General features: G+C 41.4%; 1 protein-coding gene across 1 annotated transcript in view; it reads left to right on the forward strand.

The window, feature by feature from the left end:
- The first annotated feature begins 398 nt into the window (after positions 1 to 398).
- PRICKLE2 (prickle planar cell polarity protein 2) overlaps positions 399 to 19208 on the forward strand; it is a 96025-nt gene continuing 77215 nt past the window's right edge. Inside the window, 1 exon segment of the mRNA XM_074198819.1 lies at positions 399 to 581. Coding sequence (XP_074054920.1) covers positions 450 to 581 — 132 coding nt within the window. The 5' untranslated portion in view covers positions 399 to 449.

Here is a 19208-nt window from a genome sequence, read left to right on the forward strand (position 1 = left end):
ATTGCCTACCCTCTCTCTGCCTCAGTTTCCTCACCTGTAAAATGAGGATCATCACAGCACCTACTTGCCAGGGTTGTTATGAAGACTAAATAAATCCTATTTGGAAAATGTTTCAGGATGGGGCCTTTTTTCTCTCCTTCCCCTCCTCTTTTGCCTGGCCTCTGACCCTCTGGGGCTGCCTGTTCATGGGCGTGTGTTTCCATTCCTATCACGGGAAGGCGTACTCACACATGCTGCAAGAGAACACGGCTTTGGATGCTCTGGGGCCCTGCCAGAGGCTTGTTGCCAAAGAATGTTTTTAGTTCACCATCGGCGCTTGGGTGATTGGCAGCCCTCTGGAAAATGGTTTCTTTCCTCCCTTCATTGTCACTCACCGAGCTTCCCTTCCCGCTTACAGGAAGATCTGTCTACACTGCAAGTGTCCCCAGGAGGAACACATTGTGACGGTGATGCCTTTGGAAATGGAGAAGACGGTCAGCAAGCTCATGTTTGACTTCCAGAGGAACTCCACCTCGGATGACGATTCAGGTTGTGCTTTGGAGGAGTATGCCTGGGTCCCACCAGGGCTGAAGCCCGAACAGGTAATGTTTCATTCCGTCATTTCTTCTCATTCTGTCTGACCTTCCCTTGCCAGGAATAATCAAGACTTGGCACCTCTCCCACTCCCAAACTCTGTTTGGAGTATTACCCGGCAGACGCTTTTAGTTGGCAAAGTGGGAGGAGAGGAGAGGAGAGTAGACTGAGGGCAGCTTGTTGCCTATCCAAGACCTATCTGGGAGACTTTCTGATGGTGAGTGGGAAGGTTGGGTGCTGACCTGCATCTTTTAGATGGGAGAGCTGCATTTTTAAAGGAGTTACATTGTCTTAGAGTTCAGCCTTGAACTTTGAGGTGAGGCTCATTTCCAGAGGGGAAGGAGAAACTGTAACCTTGTTCTTCCCAGAGAGATGCCCCCATGTTGAAATATTGAGTTTGGCTACACTTGACTCACAAAGACGTCGGCATTTCCTAGAATATTTTGCCCCCCCCCCCCACAGGCTGTAAATATCATTGGTTTGATTAAAGAAACCCGGTTCTATTTTCTCGCTTTTTTTCCCCTCTGCATTCTTCCCTGACACACAAATCCTTTCTTTACATATTTTGGCACAAGGGATTCCATCTATCACTATCCAACTATAACGATAATATTAATAACTGACATTTTTATGGAGTTTTGAAGATTTCAAAGTATTTTGCCTATTTTATCTTGTTGGAGCCTCATGCAGCACCCCCAGTGAGGTAGGCACTCGGTTGTCCCCATTTTGCAGGTGAGGTAGCTGCCATTCTGCAGGTATGCTTGGGAAATCTCACCTTGAGCTCTCCACATTCCCCAAAGACTCTTTCTAGGGTCAAATATAAAGTCCTGTGTTTGTAATTCAAAGCCCCTTATAATCTGGCTCCAACTTAGCTTTCTAGCCTTATTCAACATGACTTCTTTTCATGTACACTTTAGTTGAGACAGCCTAGCCTTTTGGCTGGTCTTCATACACATCACTGCATTTCCTGTCTTTGCCTTTGCCAGGGCTGTCCCCTAGATCTGGAATGCACCCCCCCACCTCCCTCAGTTCTTAGAATTCCCGTCCCCTTCAAAGAGGAGCCGGCTCTGCCTCCTGCAGGAAGACGCTTCACCTCCCCAGCTGCTGGTATCTCTCCCTCCATTATCTTTTCCCTATCTTGGTGCTTTGGGTCTGTGTCCAGATGTTGACTCTCCCAGTAGAATGTAAGGTGGGGGGGGTAGGAACTGTTTCCTCTTTGAGATTGTAACCCCAGGGGCTGGCACTTCGTAGACGCTCAATAAACGTTAGTTGATTGATGACTTCTGACCAGGGGTATAATGATGAACAAAGTGCCAGGGAATCCCAAGGTCTTCTGGGAGATCCCATAGCCATTTCCACTATTTAGAGCCATGCAGTATAGTCGATGCTGAATTTGATGACTGAGAAGCAGTGTTTGAACCCCAGTTCTTACTTTTGTGTCACTGGACAAGTTATTAAAGAAGGAAGAAAAGAAACATTTATTATTTATGATGGACTCTTTGCTAAGCATTTTGTAAGCATTATTCTGGTTCCCCTGGGGCAAAAGCATTTGAATGGAGAAAGTAGGCTTATGAGGTATAGTCATGCCAGGTGAGGGACCCGTCCATCAGGAGCACTAGAAAAATGGTCTCCTAAGATTGTTGGCCAGGGGTCAGGAGAAGAAATGATTTCAGCTACTCTTTCAGCTTTATTTCATCTTTTCTTATCTGAAGAATAATTCAAGTTCGGGGCCCACTTCAAGAGGGGGAAAAAATATAAGATTTGACATTAGCTTCCTGGTTAAAACTCTGAGGTACTATTACTATTGTCCATTTTATAGATGAAGAAACTGAAGCAGACAAAGGTTTAAGTGATTTACTCAGGGTCACACAATTACTAAATGTCTTTGGCTGGATTTGAACCCAGAGCTTTCTGGCTCCAAGCTGAGCACTTTATCTCCTATGTCATTTAACAGCCTCAGGATTCCATTTCTTCTTCTATAAAAGGAAGGTGTTGAGATAAATGATCTCTCTGGGGTCTTTTCCAGCTCCAAGTCTGTGATGCTATGCTAAACTCAGGGTCATGTAGCTGATAATGGTTGGAGGTGGGATTTGAACCCCATCCTTCCTTACTCCCAAGCCCAGTACTCTGGAAAGCTGAGTCTTGTCACTGTACTCTCTGGGAACGTTTGAGCGAGGCTCAATAAAGCATTCACCCTCAAGTCCCCCACCATTGTTTTGCTGCATGAGCTTAGATAAGTCACTTCCCAATCATGGAGAATGATGCGTAATTACATCCAGATGATCTTAAACTCCTCTCTCACCATTCTGGATAAGTGATCATTCCTTGAAGACTTCTAATGGATGGAAATCCATTTCACTTTTGGACCACTTCTTGGGTAGAAAATGTTACTTGTGGGTGGCTGGGTGGCACAGTGGATAGAGTACTGGTCCTGGAGTCAGGGGGACCTGAGTTCAAATATGGCCTCAGACACTTAATAATTACCTAGCTGTGTGGCCTTGGGCAAGCCATTTAACTCCATTTGCCTTACAAAAACCTTAAAAAAAAAAAAAAGAAAAGAAAAGAAAATGGGACTTGCTATCAAGCCTAAATTCTTCTCTTTGTTATTCCTGGTCCTGCACCTTGGGGCCAAGAATAATTCTCTGATTCCTCTTCCAAAAGGTAACATTTTCAGACTCTCCTCTGGACCTAGAATCCACTCCTTTATTTTTCCCATCTCTCAATACAGCTCTCTTCTAGGCTCCACAGAGCCTGCCCTTTTCCTATTCTAAGTCTTTTCTGGTCCTCCCAAATGTTGAACTCCTTTCCTTCTCTATTCCAATGGACTACACCATTCCCAGTAGAATATAACCTCCCTGAGAGCAGCAGTTGTGTCCCTTTTGTCACTGTATTGCCCAGTGCTTTGCCCATGGTAATCACACAATGTATGTTGAACTGGATGAAGAGGTGGTTTAGTGATAGTGGCCGTGTTTCTTATGCCAAACTATGTCCACCATGTTTTATATCCCCCTCCAGGACACAAGAAACCTCTCTAGTTTTCTGAATGAACAAGTCTCTGGCTATCTAGCCAGTGCTGATGTTTTTTTCTTTGAGAACAGTAATTTGTTTGACATAAATGTCAAATTCCTGACATTTGTTCCATACCCTTTACTTCCTTCTAGAGTAAAGGGAAAGAAAGCCTTCCCTCGGGGCAAAAGCTATTGAAAGGAAAAGATGCCAATGAAGGTAGACTTGTAGGCATAGTCATGCCAGGAGACAAGTTGGCCCATCAGGGGCACTATGAAATGGTCTCCAGGGACAGTTGGCCAGGGGTCCGGGCAGGGAATGAGATGTTAACTGCCTTTCCAGCTTCATCCTGTTCCTATGTGAAGAGCAGTCATGGCAGTCTTGGGAAGGCACAGGACTGGGCATGAGCATCCGGATACAAAGCCCTGGTCCCCCTCCCCTCGTTACAACTCTACTTCCTTCTCAGCTCTGGAACAAACTAGCCACCCATTCTTATCCTTAATTGCAGGAACTGGGAAACTTAGTCTCATCCGTTGAGTCTACCAGTCCCCCCCCAAAGGAACACATGCCATTTGGAGGTGGGGGAGACTTCTTGTATACTGCAGGGAGGAAATAAGGATGATCTTTCACGGGCTTGTTTTGAAGGAGGATGATTCATGCTATCAAATAAGCTGGGTGAATGGTGCCAAAGGAAACTGTTCCCATCTCTGACAGTTCTTTGTTTTGTCCTTTCAACTTGGAAAGAAATCTGTCTTCTCTTCTTCCTTACCCTCAGTCTTACTCAAATCTATACAGTATAATCAAGGAGAAACAGAAATCGTCCTACAGAGACACAAGAATCTCTTGGTACCAAGTGAGGGGCTGTGTAGTCACCTGATGAAATAACAGCTCACCCAAAAAGCTTGAAGGATGTCACTGTGGGAAAGGAACTGACTATGGCATTTGTTTTGTTTGGTTTTGTTCATTCTAGTACTGATGGGCCTGGTTATAGATTTCTTTGTAGTTAGATTAAGATGAGAACACTGAGTCCCCTAACACTTTGCTTTCTCATGTTGCCTCCCTTTTACTTGACTGTTTTTCCGGAAGCATTCTCCTCCCTAGCAAAAGGAATGGTGGGTGAATATGTTAAACTCTTATTCTCTAGAGGCAAGATACGTTTGAGTACAAAAAAAGTACTTTAATTTTTGTAAGAAACTTTTTATGTCATTGCTTTATCAAATATTCTCAGTATTTTCTTTTTTCTAAGAAGCCCCTTCATGTTAATATCATGAAAGCTGAAGTGGGTCCTTTGGGTTACAGGGGAAACAAAGAATTTTTATTCATCTCTGTGTTCCCAATTAAAGGTATATTAGGGGGGGCAGCTAGGTGGTGCAATGGATAGAGCACTGGCCCTGGAGTCAGGAGGACCTGAGTTCAAATCCAGCCCCAGACACTTCAGAATTACCTAGCTGTGTGGCCTTGAGCAAACCACTTAACCCCATTTGCCTTGCAAAATGCTAAAAAAAAAAGTATATGAAGAGCACTTCTTTTTTTTGTAAGGATCTATCTATTCCAATAGATCATTTTCTTAATGAATCAGCAGACTTTTAAGTGCCTTCCCTCTATCAGAAGCTGGGTTAATCCTAGGGATCACAAAGATAAAAATACCTTCAAGGAGTTGGACATCCTAACCAGCTTAAAATGAAGTATGAGGACAAAAATGGAATCTTACCTCTTACACTTAGATCTATATAACCCTTGGACAGATAATAAAGGCCTCAGTCTACTTATCTATAAAATAGGAAGGGGTGGGACTCAGTAAGATCTCTTCTAACTCTGAATCTCTGATCTTTGTCTAGAGTTGGAATCCTGGTCTTCCTTCTCACTCCCTGAGCAACTTAGACATATCCTTTAGTTCCTCAGGTCTCAGGTTCTTTATTTGTTAAAAGAGAAATGGGAGTAAATTATGTTTAAGGTTCTTGACAGCTAAAAAGTCTGATGATCATATGATCTTGGGAACTTGGCTTGTCTTACAAGGAAGGAAAGAATGAGATGTTCTTGGCTGAGTGCATAACCAATCTCATCTTTGTAAATTGGATGTGGTTTCAGGTGATTAGTCTGAAAAGCAAGGGAAGGAAAGTCATTTTAATTTAATTTGCATCTCTTCAAACCTTGTGTTTGCAAGGGAATACAAAATAGTGACTGCCTGGGCCAGCCATCAGGAGACCCAGGATCTTCCATCCTAGCCACTGATTAGGAAATTGGCATTTTTCTCCTTGGATCTCAATTTCTGCATTGATCATCAGATGGATGCAAGAATTCTTACCCAATCAATCCCACAGATATGTTGTGAAAATAATTTTATAAGTAGATAATAGTGATGAAAGAGCTTTATAAGGTTAAAAGCTCTATAAAAAAATAAGTGGGGCAACTCCTTTTCTCATCATGATTACCCTGGAGGAAAGGAGGTGCCATATCAAGCTATTGCTTCTGGGTTAGACCAAGGAAGAAACTCAACTTCTTTGTGGTGGTTACCTTGACATTGCTTCCAATCTATTTATTTAACAAAGAACAGGGTGATACTTCCCCACATCTATATTGCACAGAGCGAGGAGTGTTGGGTACAACAATTTTCTTCTGTGTTTCAAAAGGGAAGAACGTAGAGTCAGGACCAGGATGTGGGTGGCCAGCCTTCTGTGTGTACTTTCAAATTTTCTTCTCACTTTGGCCTTCTGGTTCCCTTAGTTCCCAGCATGGAGTATCCAAAGTCGGGGCAGATTCCATTCCCCCAAACATGCTTGTTTCCCTCCCCCGTGTTTCAAATACACCATGTGTCCATGAGTCTCTGAGCAGGATGTTCAGATCTGAACATCCCAGAATCTCATTCTGCTCATGTTTATATCTTCCTTCTCTTTGAATGGTGCTCTGGTTGGTCATGATAATAGCCTGCATTTAGATAACAAAATAGGTTCTGCATACATTATCTTCTTTGATGCTCAAAATGACCCTGGAAGGTAGGAATGTCAAAATGGCGGTTTGTTTGAATTGGACCAGAACTATGATTTTGTTGGGAGAGGGAATTGGAAATGCCTTCTATCTTTACAGATTGACTACTTTGAAATTTATAGTCTTAAAGAGGAGTAATAACCTAAGACACCAAGAGGATCACATATGAGAGGGTCACGTAGCCAGTTTATTTCAGAGGACTTAGATTTGTCTTATTCCAAGACCAGTTTTCCATCCACCATACCAGTGTTTCTCCTGTGCTTTCTGTTTGTGTGTGTGTGTGTGTGTGTGTGTGTGTGTTTATAGTATACAGATATATATGTAGATAGATCTAGAGAGATTAAAGATAAATATTTATATAATTTATATAATTTATGTAATGATAGATTGTAGACAGATAAATGTGATAAATTATAGAGATAGATAGATATGTAGATAGATAGTAGATAGCTAGATCTAGAACTGTAAGGGACCTTAGAAGCCATCCAAAACCATCTCATTTTACAAATGAGGAGAGGTATAAAAAACTTACATGACTTACCCAAGGCTTATTGGTACCAAGTAGTAGAGTCTGACTTTGAACTCGGGTCCTGTGTTTCCAAGTTCTCCATTACACCATAGCTCTCTGTCTCTTGTGTTCATGGCTATCTCCCTGGTGCTGGGCCTCATCATCTCCCACCTGCCTTACTTTGCTACCCTCCTGATTGGTCTCCCTGCTTCTGGGCTTTCCCCACTTCAATCTCAGACACAGCAACCTGAACAATCTTCCTAAAACACAGAATCTTAAAAATCTTCTGTCTCTCCTCCACAATCTCCAATAGCTGCTTCTCATCTCTAAAATTCAAACTCGTTACGCAAGTTTTGAAAGCCTTTCCCATCGGAAATCCAGCCTTTTTTCTCCTCAGACTTACTTAAGCTTTTTTTGTGTACTTGGGTTCCGGTCTAAATTGGCCTCCATCCCCTTCCCCTAACCATGCATTCTCAGCCTTCAGTTCTGCTAAAAACCTTTTTGTCCTGATTTGTTCTTTCCTTCCCCAATTATCTTGGATTTCAATAGTTGCTTACCTAGAAAGAGAATGTAATCTCCTCGAGGGCAGTAATAAATTTTCATTAGTCTTTCTCTTTCTATTGGATAGCAAAATGTCTTCTCATATGGATTAAGGTCTTTAAAAATGTTGGTTGGAGTCAGGAAGACCTGAGTTCAAATACAACTTAGCTGTGTGAGCCTGGGCAAGTTACTTTTCCCAGTTTGCCTCAGTTTCCTCATCTGTAAAATAAACTGGAGAAGGAAATGGTGAACCACTCTAGTATCTTTACTGAGAGTACCCCAAAATGGCTCACGAAGAATCAGATATGACTGAAATGTCTAAAACACACTGAATTGAATTAAGTGACTAACCCGGGATCATAGAGTGCTTTTCAATGGCCACAAGAAGGTTTGGACCCAGGTCTTCTGAAGCTCAATTCAGCATTCTTCCCAGAGCATCATAGTGCCAGACACCCACAGCATTCAATTTCCATTCCCAGAAGCAAGGAGGGATGATCATATTAAGGAGGACCAGAGTGTGTGGCCAGCTGGGTTTGGAGGTAAGAGGCTGTAGGTCAAATCCCAGCTCTGCCCCTTTTGAGCAGTAAGATCTCGGGCAAGTCACCTGACCTCCATGGACCTTAGTTTCCCCATTTGTCATTTGAGGCTGTTAGACTTCTCCCACTCTAAGATTAGGTGACTTCTGTCATCCTTTCCGTTCTTAAGTGTCTGAGCCTTGGGGAACTAGAAAGTTTTGCTAGGATAGATAGCAATATGAGCTGGTACTGGTTGTGGGTTCTAATCAGAGTTAAGGAGTGGATGGCGGACACTTTGGAGCCCACAACCCTGTGCTTCTTTTCTAAAATACCTAACCTGAAGAATATGACAAAATTCCACTTTGGACTTTGCTTATTGGAAGGACAATGACAAGTACTTTAGATCAAATAGGCACAATGTTGAAAGAAGGAATGATTTCGTCCCAAAGCAAACATTCTGACTCATAGTTGCCCTGCTTTTCTAGAAGATCTGGACTCTTGCTAGATTTCTCTGCCCTAACAGCCCAGCTACTGTGTCAGCACCAGTCTGTGGTGGATATATAAGCAGGAGTGATCTTTACAATGTCTGGGCTGAACTAAACTCCCTGGCGAAGCCACCCTCCTGATGACTCAGGACAGGAACGGAGACTTGGCAAGACTGGCTTCATCACACATTGTCTCAGAATGAAAGGCACACTCAGTCAGGACTCAGTGACAAAGGGAATGGATTTCATAGGCCGAGGGGTGGGGGAAAGGGAGGGAAGAACAGAGGGTCTCTCCTTAGAAACCCTCTGTGGAGACCTCCAGGAGACTCAGGAAAGGACTGTTTTGATGCAGCAGATGTTGAATTTTATCAAGATGGTGTTGGTCTCTATCCTCTTGGTATTTAGGAAGGATCAATCCCTCACCTGCCTGGTATTAGTAAATCGATGAGCAATCATTAATTAAGCATTAACTGTTAATTAATGCCTTGTATTAGTAAATCAGTGTCTATTAGAATGAGATTGTGCTTGGAAGGATCATTCCCCTCACCTGCCTTGTTTCAGTAAATCAATGAACGATCATTAATTAAGCATTAACTATGTGTTAGAGATTATGCTAAACCCTTGGGGTGTGGGGGGTGGGGAGGGGGAAATAGTGCTTGCCCTCAAGAAGCTTACACTCTTTTATAAAAATTTTATTTTTAGTTTATGGAATAAAATAAACATTTTCATAACAGAGAACAATAAAAAATGATTACATATGAAACTGCAAATCTACCATTCGCAACCTTTTATTCCTTTCAAATGAACAAGAAGATTATCATATACATTTCTTTTTTCTCCCCTGCACCCCACCCCTGCGATGGCTACCATTAAACATAAATGCATGTGTGTGATAAATATATATATGTGTGTGTGTGTGTGTACAATGTGTATTTATATGTAAAATTCTATACATATTTCTATTTATGTGTTCTTTCTCTGGATGCTGAGAGCATCCTTCTTCATATGTCCCTTAGAGTTCATCAAGAAGTTTGCCTCGTAACAAGGGAGAAAACATGAACAACAGAAGGGCAATATAATAGTACACAGAGTTCGTGAACTTGTGAGCATGAATCCCTTGGGGAGTCTAGCGATGTCTGTGGGCCCCTTTTCCAAGAGTGTTTTTAAAAGCATGAAATAAAACACATAGCATTAATAAGGGAACCAATTCTTTTGAAATGCAACTTTTTTATATATAATGCCTACTATGTGTCAGCCAATGAGTTAATGCTAAACAAATAGTTTCAGGGAGTCCAGGACATACCCCCATCTCTCATTTGATCTTCACAACAACTATGGAAAGTATTGCTATTATTATCTTCATTTTGCTGTTGGAGAAATTGAAGCAGATAGTGATTTTTTCCAGTGACTTGCTCAAGGTCACACAGCTTGTGTCTGAGGTTGAATTTCAATTCAGATCTTCCTGACTCTTATGTCCAATGCGTTAAATATGCAGCACCACCTAGCTGCCTCTACATTTAGAAATGGGAGGGACTTTAGAGGCCATTTACTCCAGCAGTCCTGTGTTGCAATGCAACTATTAAAATATGTTTTAAGAAAAAGTTCTTGGATCCCAGATTTAGAATATACACTCTAAGGTGGGGGGGGGAACATCTACCCCACTGTCTATATAAAGTCAGTGAGCATGAAATTCAGTCAATTTTAGGGGTGAATTAATTAAATCTTTGACCAAACATAACAGACAAATGATGTTATAAATATCCAAATGGCTCTTGGCAGAAAAAAGTTTCCCCACCCCTGATCTAAGGGAAGAAAGAGCATCAGAGCTTCAATCCCAGTTGTGATTACTTATATGAAGCCTGCCTCATTTGGAAGATGATGGTCTGAACCAGACTAGGGGTCCTTAAACTTTTTATGCTGTGCACATTTTGGAGAATCCTATGGACTTTTCTCAGAATGTTTTAAAATACATTAAAAATTTATATTTATAGGATTACCTAGGAAACCAACTGTATTGAAATATAGCTATTAGATATTTAAATAACTATATGTCTTTATCTATCATTAAGTAATTACTATTATATTAAAATGTTAATATCTTATCTATTTCCTCTATATCCATCTATTATTTATATAACTATTCATCATCTATCTGTCTCTCCATCCATCTGTCTGTTCATCCATCATTCCAACTATTGGTCTATCTATCCATCTATCCATTAATCCCTTCAGCCATTCATCCATCCATCTATCATCTATCCACCTATCTGACTGTCTGTCTGCCTATCCATCTATCTAGCCATTCATCTATCTTTCCATCCATCCATCCATCCATCTTTCTGTTTGTCTATATATCTATCCAATCATCTCTTTCTATCTATCTGCCCATCCATCCACTTGTCTATCCATCCACCTATCTATCTATCTATCTATCTATCTATCTATCTATCTATCTATCTATCTATCTAAACAAGGTCACACACACCCCTGGTTAAGAAGCCCTGGAATGGAGTAGAAGGAAGATGACTGTAGAGGAGAAGGCTGTAGCATGTGGGAGGCCAGGTCTCCTGCAGAAAGTCTCCTCTCTTGTCCTCTGAGTGAGCCATGCCCTCCTGGGAATCCTTGGTGCTGGTTCCTCCTGGGCCCTGGGTAACCAGCCTCTCTGGCAAGGCTGAAGATGGAAAAGTCTCCTGGGTTTTGTTTTCTTCTTCCTTCTTGAATGACTTAGCTTTCATTGAACTCCCTCTGAGCAGATGAAAATTTTCTGAAGGCTTTAGAAAGTTCCTCCCCCACACCCTGCCCTGCCCATTCCTTTCCCCCTCGTCTGTTCCCTTTTGTTCGCCCTCTGCCTTTCCTCTGTTCTCTTTTTCCTCCCTCTTCGAGTCACAAGATCTTAGGTTTGGAAAGGATCTGAAATGGGCCTCCTTTCTAGCCTCCCACCCAGTGTAGGAATCTCCTCCCAGGCACCCCTGCCAAGGAGGTCATCCAGGCTCCCAGACTCAGCTGGAAGACTTTTCTTTGATTTTTAAAAAGTTTTCCTGATGCCGTTTGTTTTTCTATCTCGACTCATTTCCGGAGAGACCCCCCTGCTGGCCTCCACTGAGCCTTCCCTTGTAAAAACAACAATAGCAGCAGCAGCAAAGTGGAGTAAAACTGAAGCCGATGCGTACTGGAGATCAGAGAGCTGGTGATGGAATGTGTCCAGGCGGTGTCCCTAGGTCTGGAATGCACTCCCTCCTCAGCCCCCTTGGAGGCTCAGTTCAAGTGGCATTTCCTCCAAGAGGCCTTCCCTATTGCCCATCCCTGTGCATTTATTTGGTATGAAAACTATTTCAGTTATCTGGCAAGGTCTCAAGTCACTTCACCTCCACAGGCCTCAGTTTCCTCATCTGTAAAACAAAAGATTTGGACTAGATGACTTCTCTGGTCCCTTCCATTTCTAGATCTAGGTTCCCTCCACCCCCAAGTTGAATGGAAGCTCCTCGAGAGCAGAAACTCTCTCTCTTTTATATGTGTTTCTCTGGCAACTGGTACATCGATTGATAGATGGACTAATCTTCATTTTTTCAGTTAGGGACATTAGATGACTTGCCCAAGTTCACACAGTCAGTAGCAGAACCAAGATTTTGTCTCTCTTCTTTTAGTCTATAAGTAATTTTTTAAAAAAGAATATAAGCTTCTTGAGAGTAAACCCCATACACTAAGTGTTTTGCATAGTACCTATGCCATAGCACTACCTACTAGCCCATAGTTAGTGTTTAATAAATGATTGCTTACTGAAATGGCCATCATTTCCCATCCACAGACTCCTTCCTTCCATTGCTACCTCTTGGACAAGAGAAGGACTGTGTCTTTCTTTATCTCCTTCCTGGGGCTAAGATCTCTTATAATTACAGAGGCAGGGGAAACTTCTGGATAAAGCTATCTCCCAAAACAGCCAACCTGGTCCAGTTGTGGTAATTAGGAGGTTCCTTTTTCATTTCTCCCTGTCCATCTTCCCCTTTCCTGAGTTAGGGTGGGCAAGGGTGGTATCAAGAGGACGCCTTGCTATTTTAGCTTCTCCCACAACAGCCACAACAAGAATAACTCACATTTCTATAATGGTTTACATTTTTCACAACTCTTTCCGTAGGTCATTTAACCCTTACAACCACTTATCCACTCTGCCATGACAAGAAGTTATTTTCTGGCCCAGAGCCAGAAGCAATTTTTAGTCTCATGTAGGGCAAACCTTCATGGTAGTTCTGTCTATCCTGTGTTATTTTTAACTATGAGGTTAACCAATTGGTCGTAGAATACATGGGCAATTCAGAAGATATAGAAAGGTAGAAGACCTTTCCTCAGGGTACTTCCAGTCTACTTGAGAAGGCCATATGACGGCAAAACGAGAGCTGCGTCTAACAAAGACTTGAAGATGATGTGATCGCCACGTCCTTGGGGGCTACAAGAGTTCAGAAGAGAGGACGAGTCTCGTGGCCCTTTGCCCAAATCATTCTCTTGCTGGTTCATGGTCTAGAAAAGCCCCGACTGGAAATCAAAGAAAGAAAATGAGGGATTCAGTGCAATGATAAGAATAAGACAACTGATTAAAACTGCTGCACAGACTGAGAAGGAGCAATTTGTTTGATTGGCAGAAGGGGGTGGGGTATGGAAAAGTATGATTATAGTGATAGAATAAAGTGGGTAGCCCCATCCCAAAGGGAATAATCTACTTCAAGAGGTTATAGATTCATTGATTTAAGCCTAGAGCCCCTTCATTTTATAATTGAGGAAAATGCCATTTATAGGAAGAGAAGTAACTTACCCAAAGACACACAGGGAGCTAGGTAGCGATATACTTCAGTCTTCTCAGAGCTTTCTGAGTGAGCCCCCATCACTGGACATCTCCAAGTAGAGAGTCAATGCCTCTCATTCGAGATTTTGCAGACAAGAATTTTGTTCAAGTACCGGTTGGACTGAACAAATTCTGTGTTTGTGAAAATGCTTCCTGTGAAGCTGATCTAGTCATGAGTTCAAACTGGACTGAGAAGCCAAAGCCCTGGGTTGTCCTGACTCTGTAGCTCTTTGACCCTGGAACCTGAACCTGGCCATTGGACCTCAGTTTCCTAGGCAACAGAATATATAGAGGGTTGGACTTTATGATTACTGAAATTCCTTCCAGCCCTAACATCTTATGATTTATGAAATGCAAGATTTGCTGGGAAACAGTGGGTTTGTGTAGAAAGGCTTATGTGGGAGTGGTGATGGGGAAGGAGATATATGGAAGGGGATGGGGAATTCTATGGAAGGGAAGAATGCAGCAATGTGAATTTATTGAAAACTCTGATATATTCCATCTTATCTAAAAATTAACTAGCTTTCACTGGCCTGTAGCATAGACAGGACAGCCCTAGAGAACCCTGGCCTCTTGGCATTCTGTTTAAGGTTGAATAGAAGCTGTCAGATGTATTTGCTTTATCGTTTTAATGACTTAACATATTATTCTTCTCTGGAGTATTTACATTTTTTTTTTTAAAGATCACAAGTGGGGGGCAGTTAGGTGGCGCAGTGGATAGAGCACTGGCCTTGGAGTCAGGGGTACCTGAGTTCAATTCTGGCCTCAGACACTTAATAATTACCTAGCTGTGTGGCCTTGGGCAAGCTACTTAACCCCATTGCCTTGCAAAAACTAAAAAAATTAAAAGATCACAAGTAAAGGGTAATGCTTTACACAAAGGAGTGAATCTCTCATGCTAGAATTTCATTTACTATGGAAAAATTATGTTTTGTTTGCTCTTCAACTATAACAGGTAGTCTTTTCATATGTACAAACATGAACATGTGTATAACAGAGAGCGGCTCAAATGAAAAGAGTTTAAAATGAAAGTCAGTTTCTTTTGAACAATATTTATCAGATGATGTATGTGTTCAAGGCCCTGCTAGTAATGAAGCAAGTCACAGCCTCCACCCTCTAGGAATGAGAGTAAGAGTTGGGGACATGTACAGAAATAAGCATATATTAGCATATGGCTAAGTACAGATAAGAGATCAGATTGGCATGATACAGATCATTTTTAGTTGGGGGACAAGGGGAAGAGGGCATGGATGAAGGAAGACTTCATAGAAGAAGTGACATGTTGCACCTCAAAAGAAGGGAACCTCTATAATAGGGATGCCTGGGGACGGGGATTGGGGTAGAAGCTAATCTACAGAGACCCTTGGATTCAAAATCTGAGTTCAAATAAGTGAGTAATAACAGCTAGCATGGATTTAAGAGTTTAATCATTTTTTTTTCTTTTTGGCTAAGGATCACACACCAAATTTGAGCTCAGGTTCCCCCAACTCCAGGGCTGGTGGTCTCTCCACCGCACCCCCACCACCTAGCTGCCCCCTCTTTTAAACTTTTCACAGCACTGTACACATGTTATCATAACCCTAGGAGATTAGTAATGTTAATATTCCCATTTTACAGATGAAGAAACTGAGGATTGGTTGTTGCAGAGAGTTGATCAGCAGTAAATAGTGTGAGGTCATATTTGAACTCAGGTCTTCCTGTCTCCAGGCCTCATGGTGCCACCTCCCCTCCCAGTTATTAATATATTAAGAGCTTTGCCCACCTCAGAGTGCTTCATGCTTGTGTCCTAGGATGGTTGTCCTTCTAGGCTGTAGGATAACAGTGTGCAAACACATGGAGGTGGGAAAGGGCTACATGAGAATGGTGGATGATCATCCAGTTTAGGTGGAGTCAAGAAAACCTGGGTGGGAGGAGTGTGAGATAAGACTGGAAAAGTAGATTGCTGCCAGATTGTGGAGGCCTTGGAATACCAGGCAAAGCCCTTTGTGGGTTGCATTTGGAGATTTTTTTTTTTAAGTGAACTGCAGAATCTTTTGAAGCACAATTGCCTCTTTTTTTTCTAGAAAGGGCACTAGAGGTTTTGGAGTGAGAAAAGGAGGGTAAGAAAATAGTAATATTTTCAGGGGTGAAACTGCAAGGCTTTTCCAGCCAAACTGATAGCCTCCAAACAGCCCTTTTTCAAGGGTTTGTGAGTAAAATACAGGCAGCATATCAAAGTAGCAAGGCATAAAATCTTTAGTTCTCTTTTCTTTAGGAGTCGGATAATCCTGGTAGTTTGGGGAGAGGATGTGTTAATCCTCTAGCTTGTCAAAAGCATTGTTTTAAAGGTTTGATCTAAGTTATACTGGGGGGATCTCATTCTCCTTTCAAAGGCATAGCTTGTTTTAAACATTCAATCTAAGTTATACTAGGATCTTCATTCTCCTTTAAAATAAGGCAATAAGCCTCTGTCAGGATTGTTTGATAGCCAAATCCTTTATAATGAGATGCCAGTCATTCTATATCTCAGAAGACAGACTTGCCTTGCATAGAATTTGCTATTTGGCCAATAATCCATGTTGCAGCAGCCATGGCCAAGTTGGGAGAGGACTACGTTTCCCAAGACGCCTTGACTCGGGGTACAAGCACACTTTGAAAGAGAACAGTGATTCCATTTCCCAGAAGTCTATTTATCGATGCACAGTTTATTTATTATTGAGGAGGGACCCCTAGGGAGAGTAGAGGATAATTGGAAGACTTTGTTAAGTTCCTGACTACAATATACAGACTAGAGAGGCCAAATGAGGAGTTTACATGGCACCAAAGTGAACGGAAAAAGAAAAGAAAGATGGGTTGCAGATTAAGTCCACGGGGTTCACATCTTGGGATCAGGTCCCTGCTGAGGCTGAGGCTGTGCCTTCCTTATTAGAACTGGGAGTTTTGGAGGAATTTGAATCTCCTCTGCAGGGGAAGAGCAATGAGGCTTAACTCATTTAGGAATGTGGTGGATATTTTTTTTTCTGTTACTTTACTATTTTTTCATGCTTTAAAAAACTTTCAGTGCTGCTCTCTGGTTTGGTTTGGTTTCTTAGCATAGTAAGCAAATGAATACATAGACCTTAATTAACCTTATAAGTTTTCTAGTTTTGAATCTGGATGGGAGCAAATCAAGCTAGATGGATGACTTCCTATTGAGACTCTTCCATCTTTTGAATCACCAGTTCATAGAGGGTCTGAAGGACAATGGCGTATGATGTCACAGGCCCCAAATTTCTACTACCTTCTCATCCTTCCATTGTGTCCTATCCCTTGGTCATCTGTGCAGAGGCAGTAAAGGGTTGGAGACTAAAGATCTAGTAAGCACGTTCAGACATAGGATGGTCTATGACTTCTTCATCTTGTCTGATTGTTCCACTCTTAAAGCTCGTGTCCCTGGTGTTGAGTGATTGGTGTATTAGACTACATACTCCTGACATTTGGGATGGTTCAGAACTACGGTTGGAGAGGGGTTGATTGTTCATTGGATAACCTATGGCTTACTTAATGAGGGTCTTTAGCCTGGAAGAAGAGTTTGGGAGTGGAGGGCATGTTAGCTCTCTTCAAATATTTGAATGGTTGTCATATGGAAAATAGATTCATTTTATTCTGTGTGACTCTAGAATAGAAAACCAGGAATAATGTGTGGTAGTTACAGGGAGGCATGTTTTGGTTCAATGCTTTCTGACGATTAGAGCAGCCCTAAATTAAGGATTTAAGCAGAGGCTAAATAACCACTTTCGCTGGTGATGATATAGAAGGAATCACTGCTTCAGACAAGATTTTTTTTTTCAATTCTGGAATTTCATGAGTCTATGCATGACCAGTTTATAGTATATTTGGATTATTCTGGCCTTCTGGGGAAAATGTTGAATTCAAAGTGATAAGGATGTGCCTTCTGAGGGCGGGCCTTCCTCTTAATGTCCCCGAACCTCAGTTGCTTTATCTACAGTTAGGTCCAGAAAAAGTACGAAGGAAGATTCGCATGAAGTGATAGCATCATTTGAATTCACACTGCATCTTTCCAGTAGACTGGAGCCAACAACCATATTTTACATAATTATAACTTTAATAGTGTGAATTAGAACACGTGATCACTTGACAGGATTCATTCTTCACACTAATTGGAACCTAGCTGTATAAACTAAAAAGGTTGGATTAGATGATTTCTATGTCTACTCGGCTCTAAATCACTAGACCTATTTCATGCTAGTGCCTGTCCCTTGAGATCATCCCCAATTTATCCTGGATATATATATTATTTGTACATCATTTGCATGCTCCCTCCCTCATTAGACCATCAGATCTGAGAGACCCGGGATATTTTTTACTTCTTTGAATCTCCAGCACAGTGCCTGGAGCCTCATAACTGTTAAGAAATACTTTTTGACTTGACTTTTTAAAAATACTTTTAATAATTCTTTAGTTTCTATATCACAGTTATTTGTGGATATACTCTTCTTGACTTTTCCCATCCCCTTGGACCTCCTGAGGCAGAAAAATAGTTAAACAAAAACAATTGATACCATGATAATTATGTCCTTCTAATCTATTGAGACCCTCCCATCTTTTGAATTAGTTCATAGAGAGTATGAAGGTGAATGGCACCTGTGAGAGAAGGAAGGGTATGTCTCATCATTTATTCTCTTGAACCAGTCTGGATTTTTTGGTTAATTAGAGTTTTAATTTCCTTTAGTGATCTATTTAATTAACCTTATTGTAGTTACTGGGGATATTGTGTCCTTGCTTACCATTTCTTTGCATATTCCTCTCTGTATCTGTTTATACAAATCTTCCCATATTCTCAAAATCAGTTATTTTTCTTCACTTCTTTTCAGGGCAAAAGGAAAATAGACTTGCTAAACCCAAAAAACCAGGGCTCTTTCTCATAACCCTCAAGAGTTTTTTTTAAGCATCCCATGTCAGCACATCCCAAGTGGCATGTCACAGAATTTGGAGTCAAATGTAACCTGGATGACCAATCACAGAATTTGAAGGTTGGAAAAAACATCAGCCACCATCTAGTCCCACCTTTAAATGAGGGGTTCTTAACTTTTTTTTTATTTCATGGACCCATTTGGCAGCTGCAATCCCTCACAAAAATTATGTTTTTAAATGCATTATATATATATATATATATATTTATAAATAATTACAAAATCAATTATTGATATAAAGTCACAAATATATATATGTAAACTTTTGTACACCAGGAATTTCTCCTCTAGACTAATGGAATCCCCACTATGGCCTAACCAAAAGTGGTAATGGAGCTTCTATGCTTGATAGTCGACTATCTGTGATCCAGGCCCTGCGCTAAGCACTGGGAATACAAAGAAAGGCAAGAAATGCCCAACCTGCCCAACCTCCTTTTTTACAGGTGATGAAACCAAGACCTAGAGATAAAGTGCTTGCCCAAGGTTGTACAACAACTATCAAAGCCAAGCCTCAAGTCTATTTTTTTTTTTTTTTTGCTTTTTCCACTCCACCCATTTTTCTTGCCATAGAAAATTCATTTCACTCTTCTTCCAGGAGTCAGTTCAATAGTCTTTGTTCAAAAGATAGCAGCATAATAGACAGATTATTGGAATTGGATTCAGGAATGCCTAGGCTCAAACCTGATTGTGTGCTAGTAATGTGACTGTAGATATGCTATTTCCCCCTCTATGCCTTAGTTTACTCGTTTGTAAACTGGAACAAATAATAACAGGGTTGTTAGGAGGATCAAAGGAGATGACGTATTTGAA

This window comes from Macrotis lagotis, chromosome 8 (genome assembly GCF_037893015.1).
Source record: "Macrotis lagotis isolate mMagLag1 chromosome 8, bilby.v1.9.chrom.fasta, whole genome shotgun sequence".
In the NCBI taxonomy this organism is placed as follows: Eukaryota; Metazoa; Chordata; class Mammalia; order Peramelemorphia; family Peramelidae; genus Macrotis; species Macrotis lagotis.